The sequence below is a fragment of the Doryrhamphus excisus genome, linkage group LG23 (assembly GCF_037039965.1).
Source record: "Doryrhamphus excisus strain RoL-2023G ecotype Guam linkage group LG23, RoL_Dexc_Guam_v1.1, whole genome shotgun sequence".
Taxonomy (NCBI): Eukaryota; Metazoa; Chordata; class Actinopteri; order Syngnathiformes; family Syngnathidae; genus Doryrhamphus; species Doryrhamphus excisus.
Window position 1 is genome coordinate 4,745,663 of NC_136379.1, and position 19,784 is coordinate 4,765,446.

The window sequence follows — 19,784 nt, forward strand, 5'->3', positions numbered from 1 at the left end:
TTAAATTGTAATTAATTATTAATTCTAATTTTTTTATAGAAAAGAAACTCAAATTATTATGTGATGTCATTTTATTGCATTAATTGCATGTCATTATTTCAACCCTACCCCTCCAAGTCAGTGTCCTGTCCTCTGATTGGTCGCGTCGCTGATTGGCCTCACACGTGATTTGGTGGTGGAATTAAAGTAAATACACAGAGCAGTTTCCGCAGAGTAATAAGAGTGAGTTCTGCATATTTTTTGCAGTGTGCAGTAGCTCCTGAAGGCCACCAGGTGGCAGCATTTCCCCATGACGTGACCTCAAATCAGAGCCCAAACGAGACTGTAAAGATTTAACATTTTGTTTTCTTTGTAGTGTTTTTTTTTTTTCTAGTAGTATTGTTTTTAGAATCTATTACGTTTATTTTTTTATTGGAAAAACATGCACAACATAGGATGTTATGCTTGTACATTTGAAATTCTAATTATATGTTTAAAAAAAAAGAAAAGAAACTCTATTATGTGATGTAATTTTATTGCATTAATTGTATGTCATTATTTCAACGCTACCCCTCCAAATCAGTGTCCTGCCCTCTGATTGGTCGCGTCGCTGATTGGCCTCACACGTGATTGGCTGAAAGTTCCGGGTAGGGACAGTCAGTGGCCAGCAGTTTGTTTGTCTGCCTGCGGCTCAAAGTTTGAGCACTGTGCCTTACCGCTGGAGTGGAACCGGACCCCGCGGCGTCATTTTTAGCCCCTCTCGTTCAACTAATTTTGAATTGTTCGTATTTTTTATTTTTGTTTTGGTTGGTGCTCGCAGTTCTTCCTTCCTCCTCGTGCTCGTGTCCGCCTCGGGGGCGTTTGGCATCAAACTTTGACAAAAGTCTTCATTGTTGCTTTTGTTGCAGTTTCATTTGGATCCTATTTCCAACTTAAACTGACCACTTAGGCACGGATCAGCTGATTGACGTCATTAAATAATTCATCGTTGGCGGGACTAACTCACCGTGCTGACATCCTCTCTCTGCTGGAAATATTCACGTAAGTCACATTTAATAATAATAATAATAAATAATCAAATGCAAATTGCAAATTTTGAGATTTTTATTTTTACATTTGTTAATTATTTTTTGATTTGTACCTTTTAATTTATTGATCATAATAACTGCAGGGGTGTCCAAAGTGCGGCCCTGGGCGCATTTTTGGCCCACTGCTTGTTTTTTTTTATCTTTAGCACAAGTAAAATGAATTAATTATTAGTGATTGGATTGGTTTCAGCATCTTTTAATGCACCAAATGTATGAGTGTCTGCCCTCGGTGGAAAAACTGAGTAAAACCCAGCTATACTGTTTATATTGACTTTGTTGCTATCTTCTAAAAGGCAATGCACAAGAAAAATGTTTGGTAAGATCATTTAACAAGCTCAAAGTTTTGACTTTTAATGTGACATTTATGACTGATATTAATCGAAATGAATGAACTGTTTGGCAGTGTTGTGTTGTGTTGGTAACATCAACACACAATTTGATTTGTCTTAATAAAAACGACTTTACTTGGAGTTTATGGACTTTTGTAACGGTTCCTGGTGAAGTCAATCTTAAAAATAAGAATCATTTGGTGAACAAATCACTGCCAAAAGACAAGAGACACTTGCTCAGATGGACAGGTGGATGTCATAAGTCATGGAGCGACCAAATCAATAATATATGTCGGACATGTACAACATCTCTATCGGGTTTTGACAGCTTTATTTTCCCACCAAGGGGCGCATAGAGACGTCGTGGACCTGTCATTTGTTTGAAACTCCTTGTGTTTTATTAACAGTATTGTATTTATATTTAAATATTGACTTTCTAGTATAATAGCCAGGTATCCCTTCAGTGTGTCCCAGTTTCTATACATATATGTTATATTTCTTCAGGTTGAAGACGTCTTCTGTCGTCCATTTCTCAAAGTAAAACCAGCATGAGGCCACTGTCCTTCTTCCTGGTGCTGCTGCTGCTGGAGTCGGTCCTGATGTGCTGCGCTGCCAGAGGTGAGGACATTGTTATAGTAGTTTAAGATCACTTTATATGTTTTTTATTGCAGAAAGTAAAAAAACAAAAGTACTAGTAATTAGTACTAAGATGGTGTAAAGAGGGGCGGAGCATAGGCTTGGTATGTTTTGATGCAGATGTGAAATCTTGTATTAAATGGAAGCTGTAGCTGCAAAACTAGCGTCCCAATACTTTTGAGTGTGTAGTGTTTGTTGCCTCATTAATGTATTTATATGTGCCCCACCATGGGTGGTCCTGTTAGTCCAAGAGAGACAACATGCCTGCAGAGAGGGTGGGTGGTCATTTACAGAGCAGTACAAGAAAAACAAACAAGCATGTGGATGCGTTGTTGTTGTTGTCGTCGTCGTCGTCTCTGCCATGGGGTTCGGCGCCCGGGCCTGAGATCATTCCGATGATGAGTTTTGGAGCGGGAACAAAGCCGCATTCAGCTAGGCCGCGCAGACACGGGGCCAAAAGTAAACACAGGGCCATAGAGCGCAAAGAGATGAGATGAGATTAGATTAGCCTATTAGCGATGTTTGCCAGGCATTTCCTAACCCCCGCCCGCAGCCTGTCAATGGAAGCGAGGCCGCAGACACGGAAGCAACGCAAAAGGCAGGAAGGGTCGTTGGAGGGCAGGAAGGACACGGGCCAAGGGAGAAAAAAACAAACGTAACAGCGGGTGGAGAGGCGGGAAAGTAAAGGAGAGGGCAAAGGATAGCTCTATTATTGTCATGTGACCTCCCACAAGGTTTGTACTACTGAAGGGGTGTCCAAGCTGCGGCCCCAGGGCCATTTTTGTCCCACAGTTGATTTTTATTATTAGTATTGTTTGTTATTTTTCATATACTGTTTATATACCGTGGGTTTTCTCCGAGAACTCCAGTTTCCTCCCACATTTTAAAAACACGACTCCAAATTGTCCATAGGTATGAATGTGAGTGTGAATGGTTGTTTGTCTATAAGTGCCCTGTGATTGGCTGTCTCTGACCCGAAGACAGCTGAGATAGGCTCCAGCATAACCTTGCGAGGATAAACGGTAGAAAATGAATGAATGAATTTTCACATACAATAATTTGTTATTTTTTAACAACTTTGTTCAGAAGTTGACAAATTATATGCTTAAAAATCAGTATTCACTCATCGCGGTTAATTGGTTCCGGACCCGACGGCAATGAGTGAATTTTCGTGAAGCAGGATTCAATATTAATTAATGGAATTGGAGCATAGAAAACCCGTTTATGACCTTCTAAATACAGTTTTTACCATTATTAGAGCCCTGTAGACATAAAATAACATCCCTATAGTCACTTTTACATTTGCGTTACCATATATTGTAGACATAATAATAGAAAATAGAAAAATATAAATAAAGTAGAAAAGACTCACACGTTAGCATTGACAGCGTACTTCCTGGTCTCATCAATGTAACATTACTGATACCTGGAGTACCTTTAAGTGTCAACTATGACTCTGCAGCTTCAGTTCACTGAGGAATGTAATTAGCACGCTAACGCTAACTGTGAGAGGTAATAGAGAAGGTGGAGGAGGAGAAGCCCACACAGCACACTGTGGTTGATGTGGCTTATGGGGCTTATATGGGGGGTGGGCGCAGGCTGGTGTGGTGTTTTTTTTTTTTTAACAGGAAGAGAAGTCAAACAGCTGCACAAGTCATCAAGGTGCTCATTCGCACCCATCAGCACATACGTGACAAAAGTGTGCTCAAAATTATTTAAATGCAAATCCTCATCAATTTATTACCTAAACAGTTAGAAATCAGTTTTAGGATTAGGATATTTCTCCGAGGACATAAACTATGATTATGAAAAAACCTTTACTAGCTGTACAGGCAGTGTTTTGCGTCACGTCTTGATGCCCCTATCTGCCATACAAGTGTAAAAGTAAGTCGGGCACTCTTAATAGTGCAAAGTAAAAACATTCTAACTCCATTTTAAACATCCTAAAAGGTTATTTGCTTCACAGTTGCGCCTCAAACATCTTGTTTCTTAATTCTTAATAATCACAAAAGTGTAAAAAGAAGTTAACCAGCTTAGGAAAAAAGCCAAATAAGCGTGGGAAGCATGTTTGTTGATACGACAGCAATGAACAAACAGCAGCGAACTTCAAAAGGCTTAAATAAATGACTCCTAAAGTTCCTCTTGTTAAGTCCTAATGTAAAGACCAAATGTTGGCCTGCTGTCCTTTGGACCGCCACAGCTGCAGTCCAAATGTCCTCAGTGCCAGTGTATCTATACGATGCTAGTAAAATCAGTCCCTTGTCATCTTTCTACCAGACCTAGACATCTTCCTATATTTGTTCAGATTATTGTTTTTTGTCAATGCCCTATTTATTTTTATGGCCGTGTCTCAAACGAGTATCTGTTACAGTCAAAATCATCCAAAATGGCCGACACCGAGAAGGACGGCTTTTGAAAAATGGCTGGGATTTAATTTGTTTATGTTGAATTGCAACCACTCTACAGAATATTATCGCCAACATTTGAATAGCTTGATAGAATATCTGCCAGCTTTACAATTTTAATAATTAAAACTGAAATTATTAGTGGTTTGATGCAATATTGAGTGGATAAGCCCATGTGATGACAACAGCGTGTGCTAATATGTTAAGCATTGAGTAGGAGTGACTTCATCCAAGGGGTATTTTTCTAGGTTTGTGCCATTAATGGTAATGGTTTAATTTCATTTGAACATGCATCAGATTACAATTGAATGCATCACATAATCAGTTCACAGTTCCACATGTCCAAAAGGAGTAGGAAGAAGCAAAGCTTATTAAATCCTACCACTCCATCTGGTACTTTTACAATCAGTAACTGTTACATTTGTTCACTTCCTGCTTTCCTAATATAGTTTAAGGGTTTTAAAATTTTTTTTTATGTAAATTGTTTTTAAATTTTATTTAAAAAAATTTGTTCACTTCCTGCTTTCCTAATATTGTTTAAGGGTTTTTAATTTTTTTTTATTTAATTATTTTTAAATTTAAAATATATATAAATTATTTATTTTAAAATATTTGTTCACTTCCTGCTTTCCTAATATAGCTTAAGGGTTTTTAAATTTTTTTTATTTATTTTTTTTTTATTTAAAATATATATATTATTTATTTTAAAAAATTTGTTCACTTCCTGCTTTCCTAATATAGTTTAAGTTTTTTTTGTAAGATTTTTTTTTTGTCACATACCAAAGTAGGAGGTGATATGAGCATCCAATGCCATAATGGGTACCATAGTAAGTGTCAATATAGTGATATGTATAGCACATCGTGACTGGTTCAAGACTCTTCATCCTTGTATTTAGCAAACATCAACTGCTTGTATTGTTTCTTGAATTGGCTCATCGTTGTGCATTGTTTGAGGGTCTTACTCAATCCATCCCATAGTTTGATTCCACATACTGAAGTGCTATGGCTTTTTAAATTTAAAATTGTTTTGTTTGTTGTTGTTTGATTTTGAGTGATTAAATATTCTTTTAATGGTCAAAGTTCACCAATTTTTTGCTCCACAAAAAATTATTAAGTATTTGTGCATTAAAGATGATCGATTGTGTTGAATTACAATTAATATATTTTTTAAAAATATATTTTAAAAAAAGTTATTAAAAATTGTCTGGTGACATCACCCAGCCCCCTGACATACTCCCAATTAAACCAGAATAGTATCATTCTTCGCTGCAAGAACTTTGTCCATTTAAAATATTTGACACAATATGGCACTGATTGTCGTAATAACCCCTGCAGCTTGGGTTCAGGTCACCTCCGCTGTCGGTATATTGTAGTTTTACAGACATTGTTGTTGTTAGAGGCTATTAGCCCACATTTAGATAAAGTCAACGTTTGCTTTGAGCCGGCTAATGGTGGGGCCATCAGCAGCGGCATGGTGGTCTGGATGTTGTCTCAGGGGGTTTGAGGTGTCACCTGGATGTGAGGAGATAAGATCTTTGGTGGGGAATGGTTGCTTTGCTGTGTGCACTGCCGTGGAGTACCCCCCCCCTCCCTGCAATTTCGTCACATCAAGCTGTGCAATGACAATAAAGCCTCTTCTATTCTCAATATACGTATACAGAAATATGTTATATGGACAAAAGTATCGAGACACAGAGAACCCTTACCTGTTCCCAGTGCTCAGATGCATCCTTAGAGGTGTTTGGTGTGGAAGAAGCCCACTCCCAAAATTCCCACTGACGCACAGCAGCCCCTTGTTATGCTCTATTTGCTCTAAATTATTGTTATTTTGTGGTTAGCTTATCATAAAATGTGTCATATGTAGCTAACTCCATGGAGTTAGCCATGTTATGTGACACGACAGAGTGAAAGAACATTTACCTCCCATTCTGTGTGGAAGTGGTACATTTTGGCTTCTTACCTCGTCCTTCTTCCCTTGTACATTTGAAGCACTTTTTTTCATTAAACATATGAATTGGAGATTAGCTAGTTAGCCTGCTAGTTAGCTTGCTACTGTATATGCTACGATCGGCAGCCTTCTCTTACATCCCTGCAGTGATCTTGTAGTCTGCGCATTAGCAATGTGGCTTAAATGAAGAATAACAGGTGTGTAAAGGTGACTGTAGGGGTGTTATTTCATGTCTACAGGGCTCTAATAATGGTAAAAAAACAGGTTTTCTATGAACTATATATAACTATGAAAATAATTTTGTTTATTAATATAGAATCCTACTTTAATGGAAATTCACTTATCACTGTTGAGTTGGGAACCAATTAACTGTGATAAACAAATGATTGGTTGCCAATCAAAATAATAATTCATGCATTCATTTATTTTCTACCGCTTTTTCCTCCGGGGGTCGCTGTCTCCGGGCGAGACTTGGGCGAGCCCAATCACAGGGCACATATAGACAAACAACCATTCACACTCACATTCATACCTATGGACAATTTGGAGTCGCCAATTAACCTAGCATGTTTTTGGAATGTGGGAGGAAACCGGAATATCCGGAGAAAACCCACGCATGCACGGGGAGAACAAACTCCACACAGAGATGGCCGAGGGTGGGCATTGAACCCTGGTCTCCTAGCTGTGAGGTCTGCGCGCTAACCACTTGACCGCCGTGCCGCCCAAAATAATAATAACAATGATAAAGATAAAGATAAGAGATTTTACTGTTGCTATGATCTTTTTCTGAAATGTGGCATTATATTTATGCCAGCTGTAATGGGACATCATACACTTTCCAAAAAGTTCAAATTTTACATATTGTGGAAAGTGTAAGTGAAGGCAGCACTCTATGGCCACTGCAGTGCAGCATTAAATGGATGCCTCCTTCTCTCTCTGTGGGGTTGGTGTATGTTTGGTCAGCGTCACAGCTCTGGAGGTCGGAGGTCGGCCAGTGCATTAGGGAGAGGTCAGCGAGTGTGTGTGTGTGTGTGTGCGAGTGACACAGCACACGCCTTCTCAGGAGGAGACAGTAACAACACATCAGGACCCCCACTGGACAACACAGTGGTTTGACCAAAATAGCCGCCGCCGCCATAATGCTGTGTTGTTAGCATGCGGTTTTACAGTCTATGTATCCCGTGTTTGTATATTGTATTTTTAAATCTTTTATTCTGTCTGGTCATAGAAATGTTTTGTTGCCGCTCGTGGTGGAGAAATGTCAGAAGGTAACTTGGAAGATAGATGTTTTTAAGCTAGAAGCTCTTATAGTCTTCTGGAACAACTTTCTGATTGTGGGACCTGTTCTGGTTCTTCTACACCAAACTCCTCCAATCCAATTTGGAAACATCCAATTGTTCAAAATGATAAAGATAAAGGATTATATAAAGAATAATTCTATAATTGGACATCACTGTGTGGAGTTAGCATTATATAAAGATAAAGAATTAAAGGGGACCCTTTGTATAGAGTTGTGGACTCCTGTAGAGCAGCTCCACACAATAACCCACTCAGATAGATAGATAGACTTCCTTTATTGTCATTGCACAATAACACAGCAGTGAAATTGCCAACGAAATGTCGTTGCCTGGCTCCCGTATAATAATATTAATAATAATAATGTGGAGAATAAATAGAGGACATCAAATATGAACAACAATGTACAGCGTAAACAGTAATTTGTACAAATAATTTAAATAATTTTGAATAAGGGCGGCACAGCGGTTTAGTGGTTAGCGCACAGACCTCACAGCTCAGAGACCAAGGTTCAATTCTACCCTCGGCCATCTCTGTGTGGAGTTTGCATGTTCTCCCCGTGCATGCGTGAGTTTTCTCCGGGTACTGTTTTCTCCGGGTAATGTGAGTGTGAATGGTTGTTTGTCTATATGTGCCCTGTGATTGGCTGGCCACCAGTCCAGGGTGTACCCCGCCTCTCGCCCCAAGACAGCTGGGATAGGCTCCAGCACCCCCGCGACCCTCGTGAGGAAAAAGCGGTAGAAAATGAATGAATGAGTAATTTAAAGGTTTGCGTGTGGGCAGGTAAAGGGGGCTTTCGAGAGCTTCAAGAATCTGCACCTATTCCAGCTGTATTTACTTGGATTTCCAAAACAGCCAATTTTAATTTATTCCACCCAGGGCCTGCCTTGGGGCACGCCCACTCCTCTGTGATTGGTCCCGTTCAGCTTGTACTTCGGCACGCCCATATAAGGAATTCGTCACAGTGAGCCGGTGTTAGAAAAAACTCAGAAACGGAGCTCTGAGAGCCATCCCAGACTTCTTTCAGGGCTCACTTCCAAATGCATAAACCTCATTATCGGAAAATTTGGCATAGTTTAACACGTTGAATCCCCCCCCCCCTTCGGACTAGCTGGCTGTTGTCAACATAACCAATACCAAAACTAGCCAATTCTTGCACATTTATTTCTCTTGAATGAACAACCTGCAGGATGAAAATGACCAGCAGCCCAACATGGCATTGGGCCGACTTCTTATTCCGCATTCATCGATTAAGAGCTGCGTCCCAATACATTTGTCCACATGTGCTCGTTGTCCTTCTTTAACTTTCAGTGTTGGTCGCCTCACTGTTAAGTTGTGGTTGTTCCAGTAAAAAGAAAACCTCAAGGAAAATACGAAATATGGCAGACAGAATTAGAAGCCTGTCTGTCATTGTTGTGGCAAAACATGGCTGAAATGTGCAAACCACCCCCCCCCCCCCCCCGCCATCCTTACCCCTCCAGTGCCAGCTGCTGATGTGGAATCCACACCGCTGGGGGAATGTGAGAGCAGTGTGAGAGATGTGGGGGTGGGTGAGCCCCCAGCGAGACGTCAACTCTCAAGGCGCCGTTTGCACTGCAGAGAGTTGTCTGTCTTTTAGTAAAGTATTTCAATTTAATGTGTTTTTTTTTTTTTTTTTGGTGCTGCAAGATCAAATTAATCATTTCCTCGATGTTTGGTTGTTTTGGTTGAAAGGTCCCCTGGAAAAATATTTGGAAAGCCTAAATTTCATCCCATATTTGGTAAACCGCTCAGTAGAACCATGCTCTTTTATTTGGTTAATTAACAAGGAAAAGTAATTTATTTGTAGCATACATGTTTTCCTTCCCTGGGGGGGGGCTCCATTATGAGGTGGTTGAGCAGCAATGCTTTTCAAGTGGACTAAAATCAGCATCGTTTGACAACAAAGTGGAATTTGTGCTGTGTTTCTGCCAGAAGTTGTTCTGTCTGCAGTCTTTGCGTGCATCGCTCGGACCTCACAGGCAGCCGAAACAAGACGATGCTTCCTCCATTCATGGCTTGAATGGCAGAAAGACACAAGTGTTGGACGCAGCGAACCACCGAGGAGTGGTTTAGCTGTGTTAATTATTCCCCATCACACCGGTCAGCTCAGTGCACGTAATCCCTCTGTTGTGTTGGCGGCGTTATCACAGTGGGCCACAACAGACCCATTGTTGTCCACGTAATCACCAGAGCCACTTATGTGCTGCTTTGTGGATTTAATTGTTGTTTGCTGGCACTTTTAGTGGGGTGAGAGATAGTGACGGCTATACTGAGAAAAGCATTTTTTTGTTTTTTTTCTCCGATTGTACCATACATATTTTTTTTCCCCTTATTTGGGCAAATATATGAAACATTACAGTGTATTTCTTACATCAATCAAAATATAACTTTCCATTATTTACATTTGTATTCAACTATCTGATAACAAGCCCAAAAGGAGTAGGCTGAAGCAAAAGCTTCCCCTTTTTGCAAGATATAATCATGTTCATGCCACTGTCTTGTTTTCCCCTGTTATTATTATCATTGTAATATTATTATTATTATTATCATTCATTCATTTTCTACCGCTTTTCCTCACGAGGGTCGCGGGGGATGCTGGAGCCTATGCCAGCTGTCTTCGGGCGAGAGGCGGGGTACACCCTGGACTGGTGGCCAGCCAATCACAGGGCACATATAGACAAACAACCATTCACACTCATATTCATACCTATGGACAATTTGGAGTGGCCAATTAACCTAGCATGTTTTTGGAATGTGGGAGGAAACCGGAGTACCCGGAGAAAACCCACGCATGCACGGGGAGAACATGCAAACTCCACACAGAGATGGCCGAGGGTGGAATTGAACCCTGGTCTCCTAGCTGTGAGGTCTGCGCGCTAACCACTAAACCGCCGTGCCGCATGATCATTATCATTATTGTTATAATCTTTATCATTATTACCATCATTATAATCATCATTAATATTACCATTTTCATCATTATAGTTAACAATTTTTTTATTTTTAATTATTCAATTTTACAGACTTCATTGCTTCTTGGAGAGTGCTGTATCATTTTCATCATTTCATTTCATATGAGCCGTGTCTATGTAGATTTACCTCCTAGTCACACCCCATGACGTCACTGTTATGGATTGATATTAGGGATCCACTGATATGTTTTTTTTGGGCGCCGATGCCGATACCGATTTTTTTCCATCACCCTTAGCCGATGGGCTGATTTTGCTTGGGGCGATATTTGTAGCCGATACTGCTTTTGATCCCTCAATTTACATGAAAAAATGACCATGATAACAAATATTACAGGTCTCATGTTTAAACAAATATTTATTGAAATGTAAACACTGAACACAGTTCAGTCTCGGGCTGATACTGACACTTGGGGGCATGATACCTGGCCTGATAACCTATAATTATCACATAGTACAGTATTAATTGGCCCTGTACCCTAGAAACTGCCCATGAATGATACGGGAAAAGGCCGAAAATGATACTGTGCCAAAGCCCAGGGCAGTGATACTGATAAAATATAGACTTTAACCATGTCCAGTATCAGCCCCCGTAGCTGTCCACTCAGAGCGCGCTGCTCTGGTATCGTGCCCGTGAAACAACCAATCAGAGAACAGCGCACAAGCGTGAACACACAGCGTTTGTTTTGCTGCCCAAACTTGATTAATGGAACTTTAATTGTCAGACATTGATAAGATAAGACTGTTGCTAAAATATTATTGTTGAAATATTTTTGCAATTATTGTGTTTACACTGTTTAGATAGAATACATGTAATAAACTGAACATTTTCTGGAAAAAAAATGGTCTTTTGATGAAATAGTACGTGATAATAAGCTCATGATTAAATAGTATGTGATGATAAGATCATCACATGGTTTGTCTGGTATCAGGCCCAAGTGTCAGTATCAGTATGATACATGGCACCAGACAAACCATGTGATAACCTATAATTATCATCTTTAAAAGGAATAAATATTCAACCATGTGCAAAACATTTCTGTCGTAGTTTAAATTTATCTGGCATCGATTTGATGACCGCTCCTCCTGACTGTAAATCATGCGTTGGAAAAATACATCGGCGAACCCACGTGCGTATCGGCCGATACCGATGCAAGGAAAAAACGCAAATATCGCTCCGATATATCGGCCGGCCGATGTAACGGTCGATCCTTAATTGATATTGTTTGCAAAGGTGTGTACAGTAACAGCATTGCATTAAGCTACCGGTAGTTAATGTATGTTCCTAATATTTTGACTGTCATATGGGTATTATTTGGCTGCAGATAACACATAAAAGGCAGATATACTATCTCAATGCATGCATATATATATATTGACATGTCCAGGGTGTTCAAAAGTGTGACACCCTCAACATAATACATCAGATTTAAAGGGGACCTGTTATGTTTTTTCTATATTTGTGACTTATAAATGTACAAGTGGAGTGGTAAACCCTGAGTGGAATAAATTAAAATAAATCATTTTGGAAATATACATAATACAGCTGGAATAGGTGCAGATTCCGGAAGATCTAGAAAGCTTTCTGTATGGGTTATTGTATGTAGCTGCTCTATAGGACTCCACAACTCAATATAAATGGCGGAAAATGAGCATAATAGGTCCCCTTTCTCAGACATTCTTCGATGTTTGCATCACGATGAGAGGAAACACTAGAAGAAGACGTGCAGACGGAGGAGATATTGGCGCATAGCGACAAGTAAAAGCGCTGTGATGACTGATTTCGTCTGTGCGTGTCAACGTCCACCATCAGTCAACACCTCGGAAGCTTTTGTTCCTCGCGTGTCTCGGCAAATCCAACACAGACATGTATACTCACTGGTCACAACATTAGGTACACTTCCATATTTAATGGTCGGCCTCTGATAAAATAGTCACCGACATTGTTATTAATGCCTCTGCTACAAGGTGAAGGAAACAGGAGGTGATGCAATCATGAAATTTCCATATTTGGTGGATTTAGTGCTACTTGTATTATACTTGTATTGGGGCCAAATTAGGCAGTGACCCAGCAGAACCAGAACAAGTCCGGTGGCATTTTAAGGTGGATTACCGCCAATTACACAACTGGAGTGGAACTGGCACCTGCATTATTTTTCAAAATGATGAAACTCCTTTTGGGCGGCACGGCAGTCTAGTGGAACATGCTAAAAACATGCAAAAACATGCTAGGTTAATTGGCGACTCCAAATTGTCCATAGGTATGAATGTGAGTGTGAATGGTTGTTTGTCTATATGTGCCCTGTGATTGGATGGCCACCAGTCCAGGGTGTACCCCGCCTCTCGCCTGAAGACAGCTGGGATAGGCTCCAGCACCCCCGCGACCCTTGTGAGGAAAAGCGGTAGAAAATGAATGAATGAATGAATGATTATTTTGACTAACAACCAATCTTTGTCTATCACAGTTAATTGGTTCCCAACTCGACAGTGATAAGTGAATTTCCATTACAGTAGGATTTAATATTAATGAACGGAATATTTTCATAGTCAGAGCATAGAAAACCTGTTTACGACTTAATAATTGGCGACTCCAAATTGTCCATAGGTATGAATGTGAGTGTGAATGGTTGTTTGTCTATATGTGCCCTGTGATTGGCTGGCCACCAGTCCAGGGTGTACCCCGCCTCTCGCCCAAAGACAGCTGGGATAGGCTCCAGCACCCCTCGCAACCCTCGTGAGGAAAAGCGGTAGGAAATGAAAATGAAATGAGACTCCTTTTGACTTTAAGTACTATTATGGTAGAAACTGCGTTGTGGTGCAATCTACTGTGATGTAGACACAGCAGGTGTTGTTGTCGTACCGTTTGTGTGTGTGTGTGTGTGTGTGTGTGTGTGTGGAATGCGCAGGGTCAGGTCAATGTGCCAGTTCTGTCAGTGTCGGGTGGGCCTGTTTGTGTGGCAGCCAGTGGGTGAGTTCCAACTCCACACATGCAATCTCATTGTTGTACGCATCGTGTGTTGATGTGTCAACACCAAGCAAGGTTGTGCGCAATTTGTCAAAAGATATGAAATAGTTGTGTGTTTATTTGCGTTAGAGTGTGTGTCGCTGTCCTCGACCTATCTTTTATCAGCTTTCTGGAGGCAGACGCCATTACACATTAACACAAGTGATAACACACACACACACATAGACACACACACACGCACACATTTCGGCCCGCCACCTGCTGTTGTTAGAGATAAAGACAATATTTGCTGTAAGCCAGCCTGCCATGTTGATATAACACAGTTAAAGAGAGGCACTCTTAATTGAAGATAACAATAAGACGCAAGGAAGGACTACAGATAGATTCTATACTTCTGTACTATGCAAGGCACAGGTTTATAAGCTGCACCCAATAATTTAAAGAGAAAATGGTTTCGTACATACGGTTTTTATGCTGCGGCGGTGTCCACGTCTTAACATGGTATGATTAGCAGAATAAAAAAAAAATACTTTTAATTAAATGTGTGTAAGAGTGGTTAGCACACATGCCTCACAGCTCAGAGACCCAAGTTCGATTCCACCCTCAACCATCTCTGTGTGGAGTTTGCATGTTCTCCCCGTTTTCTCCGGGTACTCCGGTTTCCTCCCACACAAAGCTCACAGGCTGCATGGTGGTCGAGTGGTTAGCGCGTAGACCTCACAGCTAGGAGACCAGGGTTCAATTCCACCCTCGGCCATCTCTGTGTGGAGTTTGCATGTGTGGGTTTTCTCCGGGTACTCCGGTTTCCTCCCACATTCCAAAAACACTCCAAATTGTCCATAGGTATGAATGTGAGTGTGAAAGCTGGGATAGGCTCCAGTATCCCCCCCCCCCCACCCCCCACCCACGACCTTAGTGAGGATAAGCGGTAGAAAATGAATGAATAAATAAACTCTAAACTCGCTAAAATTTCCCTTCAATATGTAACCTCCTCCAAGCAAGACGGTTGAGATGCCTTTTCTCTTCCTGGTTGCTGCGGAGCATGTATTTCAAATGTCAAAGATTCACGCCATGCTCTTATAAAATGCACTTCTGCCATCTTGTGGCTGTTTTTTCATCTTAAAACCGCACCAAATGATCTCTTCTGTTGTAGAGTTACATCATCACTTCTTTATGCCTCTAACGCAAAAAAACTCCATAAAAGACTAAAGACTAAAGACTACTACCTGTAAATACGTCTTTGGAAGCGAATGAGTTGTATTGTATTTTTTGCAACCAAGCAATTTCTCTTGTGGATCAATAAAGTCTGTGATGAGCCCACACAAACAATAGAAGAATATGTAAATAAATAAATATTAAGAAGTTGTGGTGATCATCAATCTAGGTCAAACTCATCACATACATACATGATGTGCTATACATATCACTATATTGACACTTACTATGGTACCCATTATGGCATTGGATGCTCATATCACCTCCTACTTCGGTATGTGAAAAAAAAAAACTATATTAGGAAAGCAGGAAGTGAACAAATGTAACAGTTACTGATTGTAAAAGTACCAGATGGAGGGGTAGGATTTAATAAGCTTTGCTTCTTCCTACTCCTTTTGGACATGTGGAACTGTGAACTGATTATGTGATGCATTCAATTGTAATCTGATGCATGTTCAAATGAAATAAAACCATTACATGCTATATGCCCTATTGCTGCACCCTGTTTAATTTTTATATAAGAGTATCCTGAGTTGCCATATTTTTAATATCAGAGGTTTTGTGAAATGTGTTGTGTTCTGTTGGATTTTAAACTTTTTGACCTAACAATCTGGTCTCGAGTTAGTTGGACCAAGTTGTGATGTCTTATTTCACCACAGTGGCTGACGTATGGAAAAAAGGAAAGTGAAACATTGAGCAAAAAGCGTGAAAGGTTGTGATGATGTACGTGGTGATTCAGTATTAAATCTTTTTCCTCCTTCATCTTCCTGTTTCCTCCTACTGCTCCACCTGTGTGTGTGTGTGTGTTTCTGCTTCACAGGGTGGGGAGTTCGACATTCCATGCATGCACCCAACACACACACACACACACACACACACACACCATGCCCACCTCCCACATTCCACACAAATCCTCAGCCGTGACTAAGTGCATTTGTTCATCTCCGTGTGTCTTGTCCTAATCTCTGGCTTAGCTCCACCTTCTAAACGTCTCACAAAGACTAAAAGCAGCCAAACAATGAGGAACTCACACGTCCAGTGAAGCATCATTTGGGATGATGACTTTCTTTCATCTTTGTTTCACGTGCAGGCGCTGTGGCCTTTTATCGGGAAAGGGACCTGAGGTAGATTTAATAAAATGTACATCAATAAATAAAATCTTTCAATACCAAAAACCTTGGGGGGGGGGGGGTCTATATGCTAAAACATAGCATCGTACATCGAGTACAGTGGAACATTGACACCCCTCAGACCTGCTGACTTACATACTTACACATATTTATATATTTGTATTTTTTTTTATTGCAGTGGTCGTGTAGTCAATGCCACCTTCTCTTCTCGTCATCTTTAATTTTGTAAACACCCCCCCACAACAGTTTTTACAGTGCATTCTCAAGCGTTGATGTGGTTTCTGTAAACATTTTATAAGCTTTGGGTGAACACCAGCTTCAGGTTCTTGCTGCTTTGGAGGACTTCATGCTCTCCTGCTTCTGTTTTCGGTCTCCTGTTTCTATTTTGTGTTTGTCCACTCGGCTGAAGGATGCTCTGATTGGAACGTTGTGGTGAAAGGTCACGGTCACTCTGATCTCACTGAACGCAGTCTTGGCTGTTACAGTTAAACTCTCGGGGAGGGTTTAGTAAGGCAAGTAGTCGATAGTAAGATGGACAAAGATGGAATACGGTTGGTAAGTAACTGATAAGCTACAGGTGCAAATAGGCCTGTCACGGTAATGGAGAAATCGACTATCGGATAATTATGACGTCCTTGATAAATTGATATGCATTGATTTATGCGTGTTTGCGTGTCTGCTCTTCTCTGTGAAACACAGGCTGGATGACAGGAGGGTTCACTCTGCATCTACCTGTGTGCATTGGTTCTATAAGTGGAATAATGAGTGCATTGATACCAATGGCCGACATGGACATGGTAGGCAGAGAACTGATTGGTAGACACAGGTGGAACGAGATGGAACAAGGTAGGCTAGCAACTAATGCTAAGGCATAGGTGACAGAAGGAGACGGGTGAAGCTGTTTGGTTGACATGGAAAACTGGTAGGCAAGGAGATGGACAGGTGGGGCTGAAAGTGGAATAAGTTAGGCAAAGATCTGATAGTCGGCCGCAGGTGGAACAAGGCAGGGAAGGTGGACTCCTACGTCTTCATTCATTCCTTTTCTACCGCTTATCCTCACTAGGGTTGCTGGTATGCTGGAGCCTATCCCAGCTGTCTTCGGACGAGAGGCAGAGTACACCCTGGACTGGTGGCCAGCCAATCACAGGGCACATATATGTAGACAAACAACCATTCACACTCACATTCATACCTATGGACAATTTGGAGTCGCTAATTAACCTAGCATATTTTTTTTGGAATGTGGGAGGAAACCGGAGTACCCGGAGAAAACCCACGCATGCACGAGGGGAACATGCAAACTCCACACAGAGATGGTTGAGGGTGGAATCGAACTCGGGCCTTCTAGCTGTGAGGCCTGCACTCCACTCATACACCGTGCAGCCACTCCTACGTCTTATTAAAACAAAGCAACAATCTCTGGGGTTGTTTTTGTGTTGCTCAGCAGATTCCACCGCAGTGTGTGATTTTGTGTTCGCTATTAGTGTTGTATGTTTAAGTGAATGGGTGCACAATGACAATGACACACCTAAACCTCCCCTCAGACCCTTCACCCCTGATAGCTTCAGGCCTGATGTTAGCTGTCACAACGGTGAAACAAGCAGCGGTTAATGTGTGTGCGCTTGTGCATGTGTATGTGTAGCTGTCAATTTTTCCAGTCCCACAAAGACTACCAGTGATGGCTTTTTTTTGTAGACAAATGCAACAGTTGTGTGTATAAAATGTGTATTGTCCTCCTAAATCAGGGGTAATCACAAATACTTCAACTTGCTGATATAGTTCATCTTCAAACAGCTAAAATAATGCATAAGGCTAAAAATAAGCAATTAGCTAAAAATGTCATCCAATACTTCTCTACAAGAGAGGAGAAATATGATCTCAGGGAAGAAGTACATTTGAAACACTTCTATGCTAGGACTACGTTATGCTAGCCATAGCATTTCAGTATGTGGAATCAAACTATGGAATGGATTGAGTAAGACCCTCAAACAATGCACAACGATGAGCCAATTCAAGAAACAATACAAGCAGTTGATGTTTGCTAAATACAAGGATGAAGAGTCTTGAACCAGTCATGATGTGCTATACATATCACTATATTGACACTTACTATGGTACCCATTATGGCATTGGATGCTCATATCACCTCCTACTTCGGTATGTGACAAAAAACAAAAAAAAAATTTAATAAAAAAAAAAACAAAAAACTTAAACTATATTAGGAAAGCAGGAAGTGAACAAATGTAACAGTTACTGATTGTAAAAGTACCAGATGGAGGGGTAGGATTTAATAAGTTTTGCTTCTTCCTACTCCTTTTGGACATGTGGAACTGTGAACTGATTATGTGATGCATTCAATTGTAATCTGATGCATGTTCAAATGAAATAAAACCATTACCATCACATAGTCAACCTGTCCAAAATGGAGTAGGAAGAAGCTCATCTTATTTAATCTTACATCCTTTTCCATGTCTTATTACTGAGATCATTCATTCACACCACACTTGGAATATTTCTTACATTTGCTGATTACAATTTTGGCGACATATTGTTCCATTTTCCGTCATCCATCTATTTTCACACAAGTGTAAAAAAAAGTTTATTGTGAAGAGTAAAAGGTTAATTGATCTGCCCCGATTCCCTTCATTTTGGGGATGGGTGATCGGCCGATCCTGCGAGTGAAGGTTGCCTTCCACTATGTAAGTAGTAATGACTCTGTGGCGTGATTTTAAGAATTAGTAAATATCTTTTATTATGACAAACATGGCTTCTCTTCTCGCTCCCGTCTTACTTTCCTGCCTGCCAACAACAGTTTTGTGGTGGACCTTTTCAGAACCCTCCCCAAGTTCAATGTCTCCAAGCTGCCGTTGAGCAGGTGTTATTTCAGCACCAGAAGAACATTCATGCCATTTAAAAGACGGATCGACTGACGTGTAGGGAAGCTCAAGCTCATTTTCCGTGTCAAGAAAGCCGAGTGGTGCTGACAAAATGAAGCTTTTGCTCCTCTTGATTGATTTTTATTTCCATCTATGGCAACTTTGCACAGAGAAAAGCAGCGGCAGCGGCGGCCCTGGTCCAAACAAACAGCACCGTATGTTCCGACACTAGAAGGCACTTAAGTTTCCAAGTCTGGAAGGAACCAAAGAAAGCACATTAAAGTGACTTAATACCAAAAACGGCCCATGTTTACTTTATGGGAAATAAATTATATTAAACAGAAAATGAGCTCCAAACTGGAAGGTCGTGTCTGCTATTGTGTTTTCCCGTCTTCACAATATGCTATAAAAACCTGCCAACACACCACTGCAGAGGGGGCGGGGCACACACGTTTTTTTGCATTTTTTTTTACGGTCGCACAAACAACTAGGATGTCACGTGGCAAATGAATAAAGGAAAGCCAAATGGACTAAACAGACTCAAAGTTGTAAAAACCCTTCTTCTCCTTTCCTGCCCCTCTGGTGTACCACACATGGACTGGAGCTTTTTATTCTCCAGCTATACTTTGGAACCAACATTGAACTGTGAAGGTTGCTGGTTGACTTCTAATTTTTTTATTAGCCATAGTGGAACAAAAATAGCCAGTTCTGTCCAGGCAACATTTTTAATTGTACATATTACTAACTCCTTATTCCTATTTTTAAAATCACAAATACTTCAACTTGCTGATATAGTTCATCTTCAAACAGCTAAAATAATGCATAAGGCTAAAAATAACCAATTAGCTAAAAATGTCATCCAATACTTCTCTACAAGAGAGGAGAAATATGATCTCAGGGAAGAAGTACATTTGAAACACTTCTATG

At 40.6% G+C, this 19,784-nt stretch overlaps 1 protein-coding gene across 1 annotated transcript in view; it reads left to right on the top strand.

The window, feature by feature from the left end:
* The first annotated feature begins 605 nt into the window (after positions 1–605).
* fgfrl1a (fibroblast growth factor receptor like 1a) overlaps positions 606–19,784 on the top strand; it is a 58,444-nt gene continuing 39,265 nt past the window's right edge. Inside the window, exons 1-2 of the mRNA XM_058064322.2 lie at positions 606–1,020; positions 1,901–2,014. Of these exons, the coding sequence (XP_057920305.2) occupies positions 1,945–2,014 (70 nt within the window). The 5' untranslated portion in view covers positions 606–1,020; positions 1,901–1,944. The remainder of the gene's footprint in view (positions 1,021–1,900; positions 2,015–19,784) is intronic.